The sequence below is a fragment of the Rhea americana genome, unplaced genomic scaffold, assembly GCF_003343005.1.
Source record: "Rhea americana isolate MKP2758 unplaced genomic scaffold, rheAme1 scaffold_5, whole genome shotgun sequence".
Lineage (NCBI taxonomy): Eukaryota > Metazoa > Chordata > Aves > Rheiformes > Rheidae > Rhea > Rhea americana.
Window position 1 is genome coordinate 2,353,697 of NW_028186645.1, and position 22,634 is coordinate 2,376,330.

At 34.9% G+C, this 22,634-nt stretch overlaps 2 protein-coding genes across 2 annotated transcripts in view; both read right to left on the reverse strand.

Moving 5' to 3' along the window:
- The window catches only part of SLC25A47 (solute carrier family 25 member 47), a 209,402-nt gene that overhangs the window by 112,702 nt on the left and 74,066 nt on the right, over positions 1-22,634 (reverse strand). The gene's annotated exons all lie outside the window — the stretch shown is intronic.
- WDR25 (WD repeat domain 25) overlaps positions 1-22,634 on the reverse strand; it is a 59,948-nt gene that overhangs the window by 5,012 nt on the left and 32,302 nt on the right. The window contains exons 2-3 of the mRNA XM_085317440.1: positions 19,807-19,954; positions 10,501-10,631 (exon numbers count right to left, since the gene is read on the reverse strand). Coding sequence (XP_085173566.1) covers positions 10,501-10,631; positions 19,807-19,954 — 279 coding nt within the window. The remainder of the gene's footprint in view (positions 1-10,500; positions 10,632-19,806; positions 19,955-22,634) is intronic.

A 22,634-nucleotide genomic window follows, 5' to 3' on the forward strand; every position in this document is an offset into this window, starting at 1 on the left:
TATGTCCCTCAAATGAGAAATAGAAATCACAGTGAGTCTTGACAGCTGTATCAACTGCAGCAGAACTGAAAATAAATTTAAATTGAGAGGGGATAAAAAAAAAAAAAAAAAAAAAAAAAAAAACACTACAAGTGCTACCAATGCAGAGAGGTGCTCTACCAGGCAGAGATACCTGACGGAGGCAGTTACTTAGCAACAGGCACCTTTACAGAAGTGCCGAGCACTAACCCGGAGAGCTGGGGAGATCAGAGGATGCAGAAGCACAAATATGCAGAGAAACAGGGAGAGGGAAGCAGAAGCCAAGGCCAATTAGCTCCAGGAAGTGAAAAAAAAAAAAAAAAAACAATGTACAGCAATAAAAGACAATAAAGTACCAAACAGTCAAGCAGAATCACTAGATTCTTTAATATTTTAACATGCTAAAGATGACACCAATAAACTCAAACATACTGTTTGGGTCTTCAGCTACTCAAGGCTTCCAAAAAACCTTTTGGGGGATGTGCATATCCACACATACATTTGCTTGTCTGTTATTTAATGTGACAGTCAGTCATATTTACCCTGCTTATCTTAAGTCTTCTGTACTAATTTTATAAAGATAATTTTYTGTTACAGAGCTTTTTCTAGACCTTTGATAGCKCTCTCAGAAAAACAATGCTGTTTAATCATCTGACCACATAGTAGGAACAGACTCAGAACAATAAATTAGCACTGATTAGCAGCTGGAAATTTGGTATACATAATATTTAAATTCTCCTGTAAAGATAAGTTTTCAAAAATAACTAAATGCAACATCTGTGCTCTGGAAAGTATTCAGTCAAACCTGCTTTTTCTACCTTAGACAATCAATTCATAACATGCCCAAGAAACTTGCTTAAGGAAAGCATCAATCTTCCTACCCTGCTGGCTTTCGTTTGCTAAGAACAGCTTTTGCTCTTTTTCTGTTTGTAGATTTATCACTCATAAGCCTCTGAAAACCTACAGTCCCCTTGTTAAATCTAAAWATTTTCTGGACACAAAAGAAATCCTCTCAAAGGAAGGCCTAGTAGTTTCTGGTGTCAAAATCCAGCATCATAATAAAGCTTCTTTACTAAGGCAAGAGTTCGTGGCTGCAGACATTCTTCAAGAAAGGTAATTTAAGTAAATTAAATCAGTTTCAAATAGATTCTCATTTCTCTGGTGATTTAAAAAGTATGCTGTGAAGCTTTTCAGCATCAAATTCAAGTTATGTATTTCTGTATGAGTGGTCTATCACATTTCTCCTTATAAAAAGTATATGCAATGCCTTGTATTTTGGTTTTCAAGAAAGCTTCAAGCCTGCATACAAGCACTTCAGAATCTGCTGCTCTCCCCAGCTCCATGTTGGCCATCTGTAACCCAGGTGCACTTCACTCTTCAAAAACCCACTCAACTCTTTACGTAAGTCCTGAGGGGACATGGGGGAGACATGCTTTAACATAGTTATTGCTCTGAGAATCAGTAAATAAGGTCCCAAAACCTAGCACAACTACAAATAAACTAGATGATCATGGAAAAAAAAAATCATTAGTCTATGCCTTGATTCAAAACCTGTAAAATGGTCATATTTTATTTTTCTACTTCTTATCCGACCTTTATAGGTYGAGTGATTTGGCATAAAACTGCCTCTTCCTAATAGCATGTTGGGTAAATAATGCAATAGGATCAAGTTTCAGCTATGAAACAGTGCTATGCCAATACTAATAACAGAGAAGTGTGCATTTCAGCTTAAAAAGAAGTTTATTTTGCACAAAACAGAAGTATTTTCTCTACTGCAGTGGAAGCCACTTGCATTTGCAGGAACCAATGCTAATTTATCACAGTTTAAATGAGCTACCCGTACAGAGTGAGATAATTCATTCCAATCACACGCTAATCTCTATAGATTTTCTATGTAGTGTGGAGGTTGATGAGCACTGTTGGCTTTTTAGCTACTCACATGCAACAAAACCCCAAATTTTTGCTTCTCATTCCMATCTAAAAAGTTTTAATGGTAATTTTAATCAAAAAATATGATAATACYATAGGCAGAAAGATCAATAACAGTATGGTTTTATGTTCTTTTAGACTGTTGAGTTTTTAAAGAATTTTAACATAAACTTGGTAAATATTTTTATGTTGCTGAAAAAAGTATTTTGCTTTTCTATTTAATTATTTTTGTACTGTTTGCAACTGCTAATGTTCTGAGACACAAGCTCAAGATTATATAAGCATTCTGAGCATAATTAAAAGGGATGGGAGACCGATTAAAAAGACRAAACTATTGAGCTTAATCTCGTATTGACCTATAAGACTTTAGCTATGAACACTGTATACATTGACTTTTTAAAAGACCATTTCAGATTGCTTGAGAAGGCAACAGAATCCTGAAGCAGAAAGTTTCAGCTGTTTATTAGAAAAAAAAAATAAAAATATTCTATTAGATTTTCCATTTCAAATTGTCTTCTCATCTCAAATAGGATGCAGAAGTGAGATTTATGTATAGAAGAGAGACAAGGAACAAAGATAAAGAATGCTTTATCTCTGAGGAACAGTAATCAAGGACTTTTTGGCTAAGAAATGGGATAACTGAGGGGAATTTGAAAGAATCTGAAATAAGTAAGTCTGAATGACATGGAGAAAGTGAACAGTTTCTTCTATAAGAACTTAGAATCTAAACCAGCAGAAAGCAGCTTCAAAACATACAGAAAGAGACAATTCTTTGCACAATGCATATTTAAATTCACAAATTTCTTGTTATAGGATGTCACAGATGCTAAAAATCAAGAACAAATAAATTCATAGAGTGAATTCACAGAAAGATATGAAAGACAAAGRTACTCTCTACAGCTCAGAAAGTCTCAAAAACACCAGCATAACCTTAATCTTTCTTGGGAATTATACCAGTGACGTATGCACCATTTCTTTCTTTTTTTTTAAATGCATGCTGTCCACTGTAGGAGGTACAGCACTGGACTGGCTAAGCCTCAGCTCTGCCCCAAAGCAGTTCTTATTTAATCACAAAACGTCATAATCTTCAGGGATCCAGAAAGTCCCTGCCTGAGCTCCACCTACGGAATCTGTCTTAACTAAAGACTCTTTGGCCTGTTGTCTGAACACGGAGCAGAACAGGATCGGCTGTTCCCCAGCACCTTCACCCTCGCACACCCATGCACCAGGAGCAGGGATGTTTTGTTCCTGGCCTGTTTCAGTGCTCTCTTTTTCAGGCGTGGCTGCTCCTGGATATGCACAGACTGAGCTATGATTCTCACCCTGCAATACCACCACGTTTGCTACGTTGCACATAAAATGTGCTTTCATACTCAAAAAGGACCGTGGTATATTAAGAGTAAATCAATATTTAATATTCAAACATAATATTAATTAAAATAAAAACAAATACCATGACTCAGGTACAAATCTACCCACATTATTTCTTCGGACTTTTCGTTGATGAATTCAGTAAGGATTTCTCTCTCAGTGCAAGAAGAGTAACTTTAGTTTTCTAAAGCACAGCATAAATCATCTTATTTTAATTACATTGTTCATCGTAACACCACCAGTACACGACTCTGTATTGGCTGTTTCTATAGAAACCAGAAGTGCAAATAATGCCATCAATTTCTACAGCCTTTTTTCRTATTTATATGCCATCTAGAGACAAATTCATTAGGTCTCCTAAGTATGTGCTACTTAAAATGACTGCATCTCATCTTTAAAAAATTGCAATAGAATGTTTCCAGGGAAACAAATGCACTACACTTGTGCTCTAAATGTGTTTGATTTAACTATTCTTTAATGACTTAGACTTAGTTCTTTAGAAACTCAAGCACAGAGCATCTTTTTTAAAAGATATCTATAGATGATAGTTACAATTTTGTAGCTAAGTCAAACAATCTCCAATTCAGAATAATATACCATTATGGAAAAAGACCTATTGGTTACCTACTCTTACTTCTACTAATATTAAAAATTCTGCAGTGCATTTCCAGTCTAATTTTATAAGTTCAAAATAACCATTTTCACCATTTTTCTAATTTGTTCTACAGCTTGTAAGGCCTCAATTTCAGAAATGGGTATGAATATTACAACCCATTTCAGATTATAATGGATATTACAACTAAGTGAGAGTAAAAATTTCAAACTTAAAAAAATTAAAGCATTTAGTTGCAGTAATTTTGCTTTTGTGAACACAAAGAATCCTTAATGCTGAGCTAAAGGATCCAAGCTCAGTCCTCTGTTTTGCTTCAGTATTTCAAAGAATATTAAAGTTTAAGGTAGAATGAGTGATTGGAATATATACACTGCCTCCTATTTAAAAAGCTAATGTAGATCGTCCAGAACAGCAAGTGACTGTGCAATGCAATTGGCTTTGATATCTTAAGATATTTCTCCACAGCTCAGAGAAAGGGAATACAAGACTAATTTAATGAGTCAGTGTTACTGTGTGGTTTGTTTTATAGGGCCATCTGCTTTTAGAGTTTCAGGTGTGAGGTCCAACAGCTCTTTGGGGACCCTGTTCAACATGATGCTGTTCCTTTGGTCAACAATGCAGATACCAGCATTTCTTTCAACACAGCAGCTCTCTTCAAAACTTTCTGGTCTTTTCAGAACATCTGTATACACATTCTCCAAATCTTTCATAAATTTAATCAATCCATCATATAGCAACCTAAAGTCTCCAAAATAATCTTTCTGAACTGTGTTTAACATAAACAGAATGAAATACCACTATAATAAGTCTTAAATTCTATTCAAATGCCTCTCCTATTTATTAGGGACAACTAATCAAAGCCTGAAAAAATACTGAGTTGCTCGTATGCTTTACATTTTACTGAGGAGCTAAAAAGCTGCTCCAACCATTCATTTCTCTGTGAGGTTAACTTTACCTTGAAGATTTTAACTTACTTACTGTTCTTCCATGCTTGTTCATCTTGCACTACATTTGATATCATTTTGCCTATTTGCTCAATGGAAAAAGGATAGCAATAAATGTTTAACACTTTTTTCTTTTTTTTTTTTTTTTAAAGTAAATCAGATTTGATGGTTGCTTTTCTGATTAATAGACTACTGCACATTTCTCATGAGTTTAGTAGCTGAAAGACTGTCTCAAACTTATCTTGATGTATTTTCAACCACTGCACATAAGTAATGTGTTGTGTAGTCGAATAATAGTTTTCTTATTAGTCATTCCCTTCATTTCTGTGATGCTTATTGCTTTTCTCTGAATCTCCACCAGAAATTCTCAGCAGCACAGGCTGAGAATATAACATCAGTTCCTAAGTGAGAAGTCAAATACTTTAAGTTATGTACTTGAACTATAATGGTTATTTTGCATAAATTATTTGAATTAAAGATGTACAAGTGGACAGCCTATTAAAACACAGGAATACATTCTAAAGAACCACCTCTGAAACTGGATGAACGCTGAAATTGAGTTTTCAATATGCAATGAATAACAAGATTCCAGCACTTAATTTAGGATGTACACATAGTACCAAAATACACTGCAATGCCTAAAAATGCTGTCAGGAATATGATAATTTGGGGGGTGGGAAAAGTATTACTTTACCTACACAATCATTCCAAGCTGAATGACAAGTTAAATCACTTGAAATAATACTTCGAGGCAAAACAGGACCAAAGCTACTGCAAACTTACAACAGCAAGAATACCAAGGAAAGTCTTGTGATGAATTATGGTGAAAGCACTCAAAAGATATTAAGGATGTTTGCATCAAAACTGAAACTAAGCAGAGCAAACCCTCAACCATCTATTTCAGTTAAGAGGGAAAAAGTACTCATTACAACAGGATAAATTCTGAAATACTGGGCAGTACATTTATCTTGACCATGATTATAAGTGTAGAAGATGGAAAAGAGTGATAAGTTGTTTGTATCATTTGAACAAAGATAATTATATGCTGAAAACACAAGAGCACCTGAAAAAATCTATTGAAATCCCCCAAACTGGGGAGGGAGAAGTAAACATTAGATATTCATAATTCACGCCTAATCAAACTGTTCTATAGTTGATAGTTTGAAATGTAACTACATTATCTTGCATACGCAGTATTAATTCTGTAAGAAAGAGCCATAATCAGAATTTGAGTATTATTCCCTCTTTTTTGACTCAGTTATGACCTTCAACATTCACACACAGTTCTTCAAATCTCTCCTCTTTGGAAATGTTCCAGGGTAAGAGTAAAATACACTGTTGCTTTAGTCAATCATAATGACTAGAAAACTATGTCTTTCAAATTAACAAACATGTCAAGAGAGATCAGTATCTGTTTCCAGGCTAAAGCTATACCTTCCACTTCCCAAGCTGATTAAAACTGCTCCTTATTAAAATTAATATTCCTAATGCATTGCTTAATTGGATAGTTTTCTGACTGACAAAGTTCTGCAGGAATATAATTGCATCCCAATGAACAAAGCAGGTAATGGCTTCTAAAGCTTTCCTCAGAGAATTAGGTATARAACTGGTACAAAAGAAACAGGCTGGTTTTGTGTTTCACTAACCCTTCCTATTCTGTGTGTCAAAATACACATGAGTTCATTCATTTGTTCCTCTTGGACAGTAAATTATTTCTTTGAAATACTGTGGGATGCTACCATTATCTTTTCATTAGCATCAGCTTATAGCAAGGGTTGCACAAAATCTTTCCAAGGACAGCAGTGTGCTGCGGACTAGCTCACAAACAACAAGCAGTTTCATTCTTCATCATTCAACAGTTCTTTAAGCTAGGTCAAAAGGATGGAACCTCAGCATTGCAAAAAAGAGTGTATGGCCAATTATTGAGATAAAAATGTATTATTCTGCTAGTCTAAATTTTGCTATATATCAAATTTAGCCACAGAAAGTGCTGCCTACTAAGAAATCACATCATTAAATGAGATCAAAGGATTCAGAACATGTATTCAGATATATCATAACAGCCGTACTCTGAGTCCAAACTAAAAACTTCATAATGCCATGATTCCGAGTACCCTCTACCTAGGCAATAATATTAAAATGAGGACATGGGATGGCCCATGGAATGACAAATACCTCATTGCACCCATTAGAAAGAAGCACCATGCCCAGATCAGTAAGTAAAGAGGAGAAAATAAAAAGCAGTTGAGCAGCAAAGCATAAGTTACAATAAAGTACTGTTTGACTTAAAGGTAAAATCTCTAATTGGTAGAAAACCTAAGTGCTGTTTTAGAGTGAATGTATAGTTAAACTAATAATGTGGTAAGTATTCACATTTCACTTCTACAAGCCTATATAAACATAAATAGCTTTTACAATGTCTGTTTGTCCTCTGGAAATGAATTAGGGATGTTGCCAAAGTGTTCACTAGTGGGTCTGCATGCAGATTCACCTGCAGCTTCTATGTCATTCCTGCAACAGGGTGATTCCAGTCATAACTCATTTCTTATTACCATGCAATGATAAAGTATGGAGAACTGCAGTTTTCTCAGTGTAATTTTGCTAGACATGTAGTTTACACACAAAAAAATAGGATTAAATTATATCAGATCATATCAAGCAAGACTAAGTTTTAACAGAATTACAGAAGATACGAATGAGTGACCTATTAAAGTCTACAGTTATCAGTATCTGTTTGTTCCTGTGCCGCCTTATAACAGTGCCTTTTATAAACGAAAATACTTTACCAATTTTACATTTTTCCTTATTTCTTTATCTTCTACTGCAACCTCCCTCTCACTTCATGTGCCTGCTCCTTACTGCTGTAACGTCTCATGCAAACTGTGTGCTATACCCTATCTACTTGCCTTCTCCCTGTTCCAGTAATGCTGATCAGTGAGGCATATGAAGGCATTTCACTTCTGCTTTTCAAAAATAGTTTATCTGAGAAGGCTTTCCCAAGACTATGAAAATGCCCCTTGTCAATCAATATGCTCCAGTCTTGTAGCAAGGACATGCACACATTTCTGCAGGAGGTATCTTCTGTAGTGCAGCAAGCTAAACTGGTTGCCAATATTTGGCAGTTACAGTAYAGGATGCACACATTGGTCTGCATGCCCTTTCCAGGCTACAAAGCACATGCTGTCCAATATCTGTTCACTTTCCTAAGGAACCATTTTGTGAAACTATGGTTCCATAGGCCTGAATTACAAGTAAATTAGTCAGACAAATCAATTTTGGCTGTGGTTGGGCCAAGGAACTAGTCTAACAAGGGAAGGAACTGCCTTCCTCAAGTGATGGACAYATTYAGTGTCTTCTTTGCTTGGAATAGAGTATTGCTTGATACCTTGTCTGGTACCAAGGGAAAACAGTACTGAAATGCTGAAGTTTCACAAATAGAAAGGGAGAAGTCAAGAACAACTGTGCTTTCAGGTTATTTCTCTTGGTACAACCATAACACCATTCCAAGACAAAACCAAAACACCAGGCATTGGCACAGATACCTGAAAAAGGAGAGTAGCAGACTCGGGAGGTGACTCAAACAGTTTATTTAGCACAAGCAGTCAAATCTGTTATTTAACCCTTTGATTCACAGTATCATTCATGAGAAAGCTTACTGCAGCAGGTCAGAAAGAACATTCTGTCCCCTACTTCTGCCATCTTATTCTTGACTAGGATCAGTTATCTCAAATTTGACATTATGATCAACAATCTTCCTTTAGGTAAAATTTATTCCCATTTTCCTATTTAGCTCCTGAAATACTTTTTAAAAGAAGTTCAGCATAACATGAGATACAAATGGGTCCTTTACATTAAAAAGGACAGTTAAGTATATAGTTACAGATGGCATCTCCTGCCAACAATTAGGTCTGCTTTTAGAGCTTCAAGAAAGAAAAATTATATTCCCTACCTTATTTGCATGCTATGGAATCACTAGCCCTGCTATTCAGGAAAAAAGACCTTCATTAGTCTTTATTCCCTCTGCTCCCCCCGTCTTCACCAGCAGAAAAAAAAATAGTTTTTGTTCTACAGTAAATTCACATGGTGACCTGTGATCATACTCACTGAATGCCCTATGAACTGGTATTTTCCATTTGTGTGATACATATTTCCATGTTCCATCAACTCCTGACTCTAGAGTTCTAGAGACAGTATACTAAAATCACTTAGGGAGAACATCAGAATATACCACTACAATGCTGGGAGAGGGGCRGAGAGGGGCAGGGAGAGGAAAACTTTCCCATAAAAAGTCTCAGAAATTTTTTAAAAAGTTATATAGGTTTTCATCTGAAGTATTGACTCTTTTGAGATCTAAAACTAGAATTATCTTCCCTAACAGAACTGTTTTGAGCATCTCTTTACATACTTAACAATGAAAACCAATCATAAAAGCATGATGAACGGGAATAAAATCCATTGCTTTAATTCTACTTTCCATACAGTTTTTCATGCTAGCACTGTAACTCCAAAACTCACAATGCATTTAATTTAAAGTAGTCTTAGACTTGGCACTCTAGGTGTGTACTCACTCCTGCTGCTCCTTTAAGCCCTCAAAGTGAGGGAAGCCTAAAGGTACAGATCCTGCACACTTACTAARCAATCTCAGTACTCGGACTGAATGAAATTCTTTTGTCAAACATCAGTGACAAATCTAAAGGAGCAATTGCAGCACAAAAAAACAGATTGCTGATTACTTAAGAACACTGTAGTTCTGTAATAAAGTGATTCCYGTAACTACTTCAGATCTCTCCTGTTAGAATCCTCATATTTGAAATGTCTCCACTGATTATTTTTCTCTGTGAATGATTTTTTTTTATATAATTCTGAAATGAGCTATTGGCTATATTTCAACTATATATTACTCATATTTATAGAAGCCAAAAATATTGATATTTGTTCTGTACAATGTTTCTCTYCATACTTCAGAAAGGTTAGTGGTTCGTGTCAATACATGCAACACTATCAATGGCAAATGCAAGATACTTCAGGATAACATCTAATCCAAAGAACACCATACCTACTACTATACTGTTACTTAGGAAACATCCTAAGTGCTAAAAATTGAATATATGATACTAATACAAAAAACAGTAACATATTAGTCAAAGATGCCAAGCTGAATGTGAATTGGCAATTTTTGAGGTGTAAGATTATTTTTAGAACAACAATTGCTTCCAAATACAGTTTTAAAATTCTACCAGAAAATTCTGGGTCATGTTACTTTTTAAACATTTAATCTCTAATATTTAATGATGAAATGACATCATTCTTCAGTAGCAGAGCCCTCAGAACCTTTGCATAATACCCTACCTAAAAGTTTACAAAAAAAAAAAAAACACAAAAAAAAAAAAAAAAAAAAAAAAAAAAAAAAACAGAAACAGCTTTTAAAACTGTTTTGCTCTACAATGACCACAAGTGGAGCCCTGACTTACTGCTCACATTTAAGCACTTGGCAAGCATAATTACTATTTTACCTCCTATTCCCCAAAAGGGTCCTTCATCACTCCCTTGAATTAATGCACATTAAATAAACTAAAAAAAGCAAAGGGGTGGGGGGTGTGGGGAATAAAAAGAGATTTCAATTACCTTACAATTCCTTATATCCCAGGCTTTAACTTCWGGGCTGAACCCTCCGCAAATGAAAATATTTGAATCTGTAGGGTAGAACTTCAGTGTGCTGATCCTAAATTCATTTTTGCTGCTAAATATCTGCTTCCCTAAAAGAAAATGAGAAGTGAAGATGAAAAAAAATGTGTATAAATTGAAATATTTTATTCATTTTAATCCAGTTGCAAAAATACTTAGGCAAAGTCGAGTACGTTTACATTAGCACATTTCAAGTATCTGGGACTACTTAGACTTACTGAAAAWCTATGAGCCTTGAGCTCACTGATTTCCATCCACATTCAATTCGTTCTGCTTATGGGCTTCTACACCACCCTACGAGAGCACAAAGTGGATTGGCACGCTAAGGAGAGGAGCTCCACGGAGGTCCCAGGGCAGCTGACATGCCGAGCTAGATCTACAAATCCAACTGAATGTTTCTCTATAGAGAGGCTGTAGTTTTTCTTTCAGTAGGATAAAAATAACAGCTCAAGAAGACAACTACTGTCTGTATAGAAATCCTACATCCCAAGCTACACTYCGCTCTTGAGTTTAGTTATACTTCTGTGAAGTAAGAGAGGAAACTTCAYCTTCAAAGTGGGAAATAATTTGCATACCATCATACCAAGGCAATGGCTGTTCCCATGGCTACACTATTCTCAACATCTAATTGTGTACACTAATCTTCGCAGGATCCTTTGGTTARTATCAGTTGGCTTGTAGACACTTTCAAAGGCAATGTAATTAAGCTAGATTAATTTATAAGATTTTTCCACAGTTCRCTGCTTTTATCCTAAAAAATTCATAATATTAATGTACATTTACTGAAATATCATTTTAAAATAGAGCATGGGCTGAAATAAAAYATTTTTTGGCTTTATAATTTCAATTACATTTTATATTTTACATATCTGTAAAAATCTACATTAAAGTGACTGTGTAAGCCACAGTGAAGGTGCTGAAAAGTCAAAAACTTAAAATAGTCATCAAGCTAGATCTTCAGCAAACAGAAGTTGCCTTAAGATAAGTTTTCTTAAACACACAGCAATACTTTGTGCTAAAAAAAAAAAAAAAATAAAAATAAAAAGTTAGTGATGTGTATAAATGCTGATCATTAGGTGAAGAATAGCAAAACTTCTCATTTATATTTTCCATGTTAGTTTCACCATTTGGAACTGATTTATTTGATTTCATTTTCAGTTCCATTTTCTCTATTTGCTGAACTCAACTTACACAGTCAAGAGATTAAGACTTGCCATACTATTTATTTACTCATTTTGAAGTAAAASTTTCTTTACATTGTATGTTCTCTTTGAGCTAGGAGGGACAGGGAGAAATAGACTGCAGGGAGGGTAGAGCGTGTGGGGGGGGAGGGGGGAAGACTGCAATTCTACACAAACATCAGCTTTTGTAGTTTTTTATGGATTCCTCTCAATGATCCATGCAAGACCTAAAGGGTCTCTGTCAACACTGCAGGAAAGACAATTCAGTCTGTGAAGTTCCTCCCCCAAAAAGAGAAATGAGAAGTAACAAGGCAGCCCTCTGCTGCCTCATATGCAATATGCTCTCTCCTCATGGGAGCTTTCAGTATCTTGATGACTGTAAAAAATATTAATAATAAATAAATAAAATAGAAAAGGAAGAAAATATTAGCGTCACAAGGAGTAGGAGCACCAAGAGATTGCTTGCATTTATGCCACTACCAGGCAACATTTGCAGRCTTTAAAAAGCCACATAAACACACCTTGCCCCATCATCCAGAGTGCTTGAGAAAATACTGAATTTCCACATGGACGCTCACCAGTCAGTTTAATAGCAATTTGCTTCGAAGGAACTTGGTACCTGCTAGTACCTAGTGTAATAAAAACTCCGGGAGTATAATCAAGATGCTTTTACTGCACTATAGCCAGAAATTAGAAAAACTGCAACCTACCTGTGCTAACCCTGTCAGCTGGCTTCATAAAGGACATACAGCATCAAATCGAGCAATCGCAAATCTCCATAAAGTTTACTGCCCAGATGACATTAGATATATACATAAGCGATCTAGTGAAACTCATTTTCTAACCTTCTGATACACATCAACTAGTTAGCTGACTTTACTGAGATCTGTTTTTATCTCCATAGCAAGACATTGTATTTTTCCCCGCCTCCAGAGCACACATTTTCCTCCCACTGTGCTCCCAACAGATAATCTAGACCATGTTTCTGTAGCCTAAGGCATTAGAAAGTCACATAAGACATGACCAAAAARAGACATGCACTAAATTCAAGATGCATGTCCTCTACTAACTGTAAAATCTGTTACCATTCCACAGAAATAAAGATGGATTTAACATAATTTGTTATTAATTCATCTTCCCATCTCATCCTCTACTTCCAAATGATCTGATCATTCACTGAATATTTTTCCAGAAGCTAAAATTCTAATTCCCTACTTCATCACCCCATATCTTAAAGACAGATATACGCACTGTTGGCCCTTTTCTTTTCTTCTAGAGTCTGTTATTTATCCAAAAGCTCTTGGTGACAGTCACTAATGGCACTGATATTATTGTAGGTCATTGCATACATTTTATTAATAAATATTAGAGGAAACAATTGGAGCATCTAATTTACTTGTGTAATCTTTAACTTKCTTCCTTTTCCTAAGCTAAGCTGGTACCTTACTGTTCGATGTGTATATTAACCATGCAAGGTATTTGGCTGGTCTGAGGAACAGTCATGACACGTTAATCTTAAAAACTCAGGTTCTTCAATTAATACTTCAAAATTAAACACTCTCTCTTATTATTCCTTCTCTCCCCAAAGCGAAACTCAATCCAACCTTTGTTTTGGAAAGATCAGCAAACAGCATTCTGAAGACTTTGGCATTGCTAGATGTATACATAAACTTTATTTCACTGTCATGTCACAGAAAAGAAAAAGACTAGAATGTAGAAAGAAAACATGGTAGCAGAGAAGCAGTGGATAAAATACTCCAAAAGGGAGAATCACAAGAGTACACTAATAAAACTTTCCTAATATTAGAACAAAAATTATACAGTATGCAGAATCTAACCAGATGGCTTGTCATACAAACATGCCTGGACCAAATTCCCTGCTATGATCAAAAGCAAAATGGCCTTTCCTAACATGCACATAACCACATTTCTTAAACTCTTCCCTTTTAAGTATTAGGATTGCAGGGCTAAACAGGCAAGATGCATTCTGTATACACGTAAGAAATGTCTGCACCTGGAAATTTTTCAGAACTTCAATAAACTGGTTAAAAATATTCATCAAGGGATGGATCAGATCATTTTGGAAGATGATGTGTAGCAGAATAGTTTGCGTAATTCAATATTATGAAATAGTGAAATTCAAGTTTTAGCAGTTTCTTTTGTTCCAATTTCATTTATTGTGTTTTACTACTATGAATACAATTTGTTGCTTTTCACACTGCACTTGMGACTGCTGTGATGGGACTTAGCCCCACAGTTTGAGAAATCCAGTTTCAGTGTTTTCTCAAGATCCTGCTCCATGTTTCTATCATTCCCCGTCCAGAGCTACATATACTTTTTCCCACAGTTATTTGGCTTATTAATACTAGATACATACTCAACCTTTTAGAGTCTGATTTTATATATTGGAAGAGGTTTTTTTTTGTTTGGTTGGTTGGTTGGTTGGTTTTTTTAAGTTGAAGCTTCCCTTATCCATAATAGGATACAACAGATTTTATTGAATAAGCTTGTACATTTATTGTATACATATTTACTGTATCTTAGTTCCTAAAAGTGGCATAATAAAGATTCAGTCAACTCACAGGCTGTGGAAATTTGTTTTCTGAAAATCTGTTTAGCTAATTGAGGAAAAATCCATGCCACGGACCATTTTGYTGTGTGAAAGGTTGCTATTCCAAAGCAGAAAGCAAATATTTCTTTCAATCTTTCATTTCCACAATTTKGATAACAATATCTACTACATCTTTACAGTGTGTTTTATACTCTTAAGGTGCTTTAATTCAATTCTTCATTCATTAAAGGCCCACCAGTAACACACACAGTGTGAAAAAARTCTTTAAAGAGACCTTGAACATATGTTTCTGCTCATTTTACTCTGCAGCCTACTGTGAAACTGCTCAACTATGAAATCAGATATTTTAAAGGCTATTTAACATTGTGATTTTTTCCACAGAACACTGAGCACAGCATGCTTCTGCAACTGTGTTTAGTGGTCCTCAGGTTCACACTCCTACCTGAGTAATCCAAAAACATTCACTGCCTTACACTAAGCTATAAAGAAAGGTGAAGTCTAAGACACAACATGAGAGTAAACTTCTGATACTGTGAACAGTTTTTTTTTTTTTTTTTTTAACTATTTCTGCATTTGTCTTGCAAAGTAGACCAAGTTTCTCTACTTCATTTACACAAAAAGACATAAGACTATATATAGAAAAAAAAGGCCCATTACAGTCACAATCTATGATGTCTGCTGCTCTCTCAAGCACAACAGTGAGAGAAGAAAATTAGATCGATCAGACGTGATTTGTTCTTAACAAATTCATGTTGACTGTTACTTATCTCTTTTTTACTCTTGCTGTGCTTACAAATTGTTTCATTATTTTTCCAAGAATTGAAGTTATACTGGCTACATGCATTTCCTAATTTTGTTTTCCCTTATAGTTACAAGTCTGTCTGATGAGGCACTTAAAATATGAAATCATTTTAATATTTACCCTTGAAAACATCTCCAAAATAAACATATTCTTTCTTCTTATTGCAAGGACTTTATATCCAAGAATATAAAAAATAATAAAATGCTGTTACCTCACACCTAATGGAACATGACCACTAAATTATGTGCAGTATGTTACTTAAAACTACTAAAAGAGGGGTTTTTTTGGCAAGAGACACTTGAATAAACCTCTATTACTAGGAACCTGGTGACCTCACTTCAAAGACACCTGTGTGAACCCAAAAGGAAAAAAAAAAAAATATATATATATATATATATATATGAACACACACACACACACACACACACCAATTCACTCTTTTTTCTGCGGTGTCATTTAATATCTTGGCAGGGGGGAATAGGAAAAGAAAGATGCAGCTCTCCTGAGATGAGTATTATGTTCGCGCGCTCAAACTTTTACTTGAATGAATACAATTACATTAATGACAATAATAGTGTATTTGTAGGACTACCATTTCTTTAATTATATATATATATATATATATAATATAAATAAACCAGGGCAATTTAATTCCTTCTACCTCAATTGTTCGAGTTTTCTTTCCATGTTCTTTGCTATAGCATCACAGAATCAGGTAGGTTGGAAAGGACCTCTAGAGGTCATGTAGTCCAGCCCCCTAACTCAAAGCAGGTCCAGTTAAAGCAGGTTGCTCAGGGGCCTGTTCACTTAAGTTCTGAAAACCTCCAAGTACGGAGACTCCAGTCTCTCCAGACAGCCTATTTCAGTGTTTGATCACCCTGAAGCTGAGCCAAAGTCTCCCGTGTTCTGAGCTGCATTTGCTGCTTCTCACCCTTTCACTGTGCATCTCTGAGGAAAAACCTGGCTCTGTCTTTTCCGTATACTGGCTACACACTCCCYAACACAGATCAGGATGCAGCTGGCCTTCTTAGCTGCAAGAGCACACTACCGATTCATATTTAACACTGGGATCCTCACATGTTTTTCTGCAAAGCTGCTTTCTAGCCAATTTGGCCCCAGCCTGTCCTGTTACACAGAGTTATTCCATCCAGATGCAGGACTTCACATTTGCTCTTGATGAACTTCACGAGGTTCTCGCCAGCCCATTTTTCCAGCCTGTAGTATCTTCCATCTCTTGGCCATCCAGAACTTTCATTAAATAAATAGGACAAGGGGAAAAAGGTTTGATTGTATAAAACCATAGGCTTTCACGGGTGTGTCTTCTACCTTTGTATCAGGATTTCTCTGCCAACAAGTTCAAATCTGAAAAACACACCAAACTGTTTTTGCTGACTAATGATGAGATTTCAGTGTTTGCTTCTGATATAGAATCATAGAATCGTCAAAGCGGTTAGGTTGGAAGGGACATCTGCAGATCATCTAGTCCAACCCTTAAATGAGTGGCCCATATGGGGATTGAACCCACAACCTTGGCATTATTAGCACCATGCTCTAACCAACTGACCTAAACCTATAGTTTAATCTAAGACTATCTTGTTAGAAGAAAATGAATATATGACTCTGACCCTAGCCATACCCACCACCTACTGTTAAACATGTCTTCAGGATTTTGTCATTCTCACTATACTAACTATACAAACCTGTTAGTATCACTTTGAAGAAAGAAAGAATTTTGGATCCATCAGTAGTGGCAGGCTGCACACAAAGAGATGAAGGGTGAAGTTCAGTTTACTTTTAAGTGAGCTAAAGCTGTCTAGATATATATGATGCCCCTAAATTCCCACTAAAGTCAAYGGAGACTTTTTATCATTCAAATCATTAAGAGTTAAAAATAAAAAAAAATCTTCAAGACAAGGTAATACCCTAGGAAGAGAGATACCTATGCTTAAGTTCATTCTTTGGAATAAAATTCCATGGAGAATTTATTCTAGCACTGTTTGTTATTACAACAAAGCTCGCACATTTTTTTGAAGAATCTTGTAACTAGCTGTCATCAGACAGAACAAACAATCAGCTAAACTATAATTTTGATTTAATAAGGCAACAGCTATGTTCCTAACAGAAAAACAACTCAAAACAACACAAAAAAACTCAACAGTTAAACAATGTTGCCTGTACTAAAYCATATTTGCAATGATTCTGAAACTTTTCAAAGCAATTCCCCTAAGACTATTAGGCTTATTTTGGTAGATGAGATGTAACTACTGCTACAACGCAGATGTAACATAAGAACTACACTGAAAACAAGGATGAGAAAGATTAGAATTCAGTAAACACAACTAGAAAAATTTTGAACCAGARTAAGAGTAACAGACAAGTAGAGACCCAAAGTATTCACCGAAGACAGTATTATTATTTATAAAATCCCATCAGCATGCACTTACTGCATTTAAACACAGTGGCAGTTAGTTCATTCTAGCAATGAAAAGTAATTAAGGCCAAAGACCAAAAAGTCTCTTCCCTTTGAGAAGAAACACTTCTAACATCTATCTGAAGTTAATCAAAGAAGAAGTCATCTCAGCACTGATGACTAGTGAGGAGGAATGAATGATTCTATGAACTAACGTAAATCAAAATCTTATAGCTGCCTTAGTGTTTTTCAAATGGAAATTAAGTTTTTTATAACAGCTTGATTTGGATTCCAGAGGCAAACTGCTTGCCCTGTTTCTCTGAAAAAAYTGAATGAATTGTGTGAAAAACAGAGCAACTGAGGAAAAAGGGAAGAAGGAAAAAACAGGGGAAAAAAGTAGAAACTGAACTCAATGTGCATGAAATTAGAATAAAATTTCCATCATTCTTATCACACTTTTCTAGATCAAGTTTGTAACACTGAAAGTCTGGTCCAAATCTCAACATTACCRCCACATTTCACAGGACCTTCAAGAAATCCTGTGCTCTTGAAATAAGGTAATAATGAATATCTAGTACTCTCAAGAATTCTTAAGTATTCATTTTGCCCTTACACCTACAGTTTTAAGCACTTAGGAATACTAGATAACTCAAATATCAGACTTGGTAGATAAATTTTTACATATCCCGTTGCCATTGCCTGAAATGCTAGGCTAGCAAATGAAACACTAAAAGTAACCTAATCCAAAAGGCTATTCCATTACTAAATATGTTACTCGAAGATGTTTCCAAAATTAAAATATATGAATGGAATTCTGTATCTTTGTAATTTGTTCTAGAATTTTATAAAATGAGATTTTCTCTACATACACTGAGAGTCTATTCAAACAACTTGGACATAAAAAACGTATTCTACTGTTATAAATCCCACTAATGATAATAACCCTTCTGTTTATAATTTGTGAGCACTGCACTCAAAATTAAATTAATTTGGATTAGAAAGACCTTGTTTTATATGAAAATGAGAAGATTGCTGCAATGAGACTGAAAATAAACAATAAAAAGACTATACAATTAATGTCTTGATACAGTAACATTAGTTATATGCCATAACCTATGGTATATGATGGATACCTAAGCTTCTTTCATTGTTATAAAGCCAGAATATTCCAAGAATATCAATATTCCATCACTGGTGCCACATGTTTCACATTCTCTACTCACAACAGCTCCCTTGCAGCCATCTTTGAATTCAAAGTCTTATGGCATGACAAAAATTGAAGAAAGAATCAGTTCCTAGAACATGAAAAGAACTTGCTTTTGGTGCAAACAACATTCACAAATTTCCCGTTAATTTGACGGGGCTCTCCAGATACTTACATATAACAGTTCTTTATTTTACATAATAGAAAGCGCTCCTAGACAAAAAAATACTTTTAGTTTTTGTACATAATTATTTCACCTTCTTTTTTTTTCTTTCTTTTTTTTTTTAACATACAAAACTGCACATTTGCAGGAGTTAGAAATTTAAAAATAAATTAAGTACAAAAAATACGATTGCATCTCTTGAGTTGACAATTTTAGGCCTTATCCTCCATTTATACACACAGAGATATGATCTATTACATACAACCCCAATGAATGTTACTGTATCAATGCTGATAACATACATAAAAGATAGGAGAAATATAGCTGATAGAATTACTTTGGTTTGTTAAGCAGACACAAGACAAGACAACATCTAGGAAGTGCTAAGGACACAACAATCAAATTCCAAATCCAAGATTACAATAAAACAACACAAATTCARTCTCAACAAAATTTAAGTTTCTGTACTCTTAATTAATCTCCTATTCAGCAAAAGAAATTCATTTAAAACGTAATGAATGGACAAAATACAAGTCTACATTTAAATTAACCTTATGTATAACTGTTACTGAAGAAAACCTTAAGACACTCTTCAAACACTTTAATGAATGTTCATGACAGTGTTTGGCAAATAAATATGCAAGATTTTGTTTCAGACTATTCATTTGAGCAACGTCAGACAGTTGCATGTGATAAGAAACGTAAAGATATTCTGTACTTCTTCAATACCTTAAACTATCCTAAATTTGCCATGTTATTTTTTAGTGAGGACATATTTCAAGACTTCTGACTTTGATTTGTGGATAACTTAACTTTGGAGCTTGTTAACCTTATATTTTCTTCTGAAAATAAAGGTATCTGTATTCAAAAAACATCACAAACAGGGCTAAAATATATTCTTACRCGATCGTTACCTGTTTCAACATCTGTTAAATGAAGCATGGAATCAAAGCCCCCACTGAGAATTCTTTTTCCACAAGACGACCACTGGGCAGCTCGGACAGCGCAGTAGTGACAGGAATATGTTTTTAAACAGCAGCCTGTATCTACAGCATCCCACACCTTAAAAAGAAGGATAAGAATATTTTTAATTAGAAAAGAATCCCCTTATTTGTTTCCAATGTACTGAAAATAATCATGGCAAAAAAAATTTTTTTTGAGATAACTTTGCATTCCAAATTCATATCTGCTAAGCTGTAAATATGGGTTTGAAATAGCTGCATGGTAATTGGAAAAAAGGTATTTTATTAATGAAGCAGAAATCAGTAGTAAAGCATCCTCATATGACTTGTATTACTTCCTGAAATGTCTAAATTGTTCTCAACAATTCATGTTACATTTTCACTTTTATATTTCCCTCCTATCTATGTGTATGGACATATCTGGATTCACTTTCTCATTAACACTTTTTTCTTCCAAGATTTTCACCACTATAAGATTTTGCTTTCCAAAGTATAAAAGGAAGCCTAGAAGATTGCTGCCCATTTATAGGCTATTACCAGGCTTTGAGATGTCTATACAAAGGATATCATCACATATTTTACTCTTGTACTTTAAAATTTTAAGTACCATTTTCAAACTCCTTTATTTCACTGAGGAGGCAGGTAAGAKTATTATCATGCAACTACATAGAGACTTCTAAGGACTGTCTTAAGTCCTCTCTTTTTTTTTTTTTTTTTTTTTTTTATTAGCTTCTTATGGATAGAATTAGGCTGATACTAAGCACTTCTGAAAATTCCATTCTGCTGATTATCTAAAATTTTTTAAGAAAGATAAGGAGATAAGAATACAAGAACTAGCGCTTTGAAAACACTAGTAGTCCAAATAGTCCATTATTTTCAAGAAAGAAAAGCAATTGTTTTCAAAAATCACATTTTAGAAAATACAACAACGAGTTTTAATTGTAAATTCAGTTACCAAATGTGGTTCACAATAATCAAAAGCACATTCTGTCACAGTGCTCCTTTAGTCGCAGCTTAAAGACAAAATTAGAAGTTAAGCAACAAATGACCCACGTGAAGATCCACTATGCTCACTTCTGTGAAGTAATAAGCTATCAAAATTAATTCCTCTATTAATATTCTGCTTCAATAAAACTGAGATTATAAAAATCTTATAATTGCATAATATGCTATTACATCTGTTAACTGAGTGCACCTAATTAAATTTATACTAAATACTATGATCACACTGGTAAACCCTCACTTTTTCATTGCTAATATTAGCAATACAAATCAGTCAACAGTTTAATGGTGTTTCATGATTTTACTGCATTTCCAGTCATAAACTAAAAACCTAGGCAGTTCATTGCTTTAAAGTCACCACCAACCTCTGAAGCTCGCAGCAATTAGTCACTACCATTTCCATCCCGTGAAGACTTGTGTTTTTCAAAAAACACTGCTTATCAGCTTGGAAAGCTTTTCTGACTTCTCTATGCTAATCAACAACTAAACTCGAAGACCATTGCTTATATAAAGCCTGCAGTAGGCTAAGCAATTTACAGAACCCCCTAAACAGCTTTCTTTAATGAGACCAAATTCAGCCTTCACTTATGCCTATGCAACAGCAACAAAGTCAGTGTTAATATACAATTGACTGCATATCTGTGCATTTTAAAAGACATTAAAAACAAGAGTAATTCAATCAGTTAGAAAACCTAAGTGTGTGCTTTCTTGTCGTAACAGCACAATCCATAATGCAAAAGAACATGGCAAGGAAAAACACCTAAGCCTTCTAGTAATGTTTTTTTATCCTCAATTAAATTTTCTTCTTGCTGCACAAAAAGGACTTGCTGACAACATCATTAGTAGAATAGCCCACACTCATAAGACAACATTCATTATAGAAAATTATTTCAAAGTCGCTAAAGCAGATTGTAGTTCTGCAATGCTAAGCAACCAATTATTGTTAATTACTTGAATAGCTAGTTAACACTGTAACCACGCTGGCTGTATCTTAAGTATTCCACTCTAACCACAAGAAAAGAAATCAGGAAAATTTTAATATTAAAGTGCCTTTGAAAATAAGTTTCTCAGCTTTAATGAGTTTTAATGATCATTTCAAGCCTCATGGTATTAAAAAAGGGTTAATTGTGTCTTGGAGGGCTTTAAGTTAATGGATWAATCAAGATAAAAGGAAAAGCAGGTGGTACATGCTTCAGATTTTTTTTTCCTGTCATGTTTTAGTAATCAAGTATGAAAACTCAATTTTCACATGAAGGATAAAGTAAAGCAAGCTCAACAGTGTTGCTTAGTTCCATCTTGAGAAAAAAAAAAAAAACTGCATAAGTGGAAAACAGAGCATGCCTAATGCTATATGCTTTCCTCCATTTTGTCAGGAGGAGGAAATGATCTACTCAATAACAAGACGTAAGAAGCATAAGGGAAAATTTATTAAATACCACATGTATTTCTACCATTACGATTTCCATTGGCTCCTTTCACTCAGTAACGGCTGTGCTGGAATGCCTTTGTGAATCAGGGCAGCGTTGGGGACAAAATAATCTCAACTAGGGGAATCTCACTTAATTGAAAGTTTATGTTAATTAGCAATGAATTAAATTACTGGTTCAGGTGTTGAGAGGGGAAAAAAAAAGAGAAAAGATGAGAACTCCAAGAATTAAACAAACACTTAGGGAAAGCTTTCCCCAGGCTCAGCTTCAGACAAACACCTTTCTTTCCCCTTCTTAGCTTCAGTTTCCCTCATTTTTGCTGCACATTACACTCGCATCCTCCTAATCCCT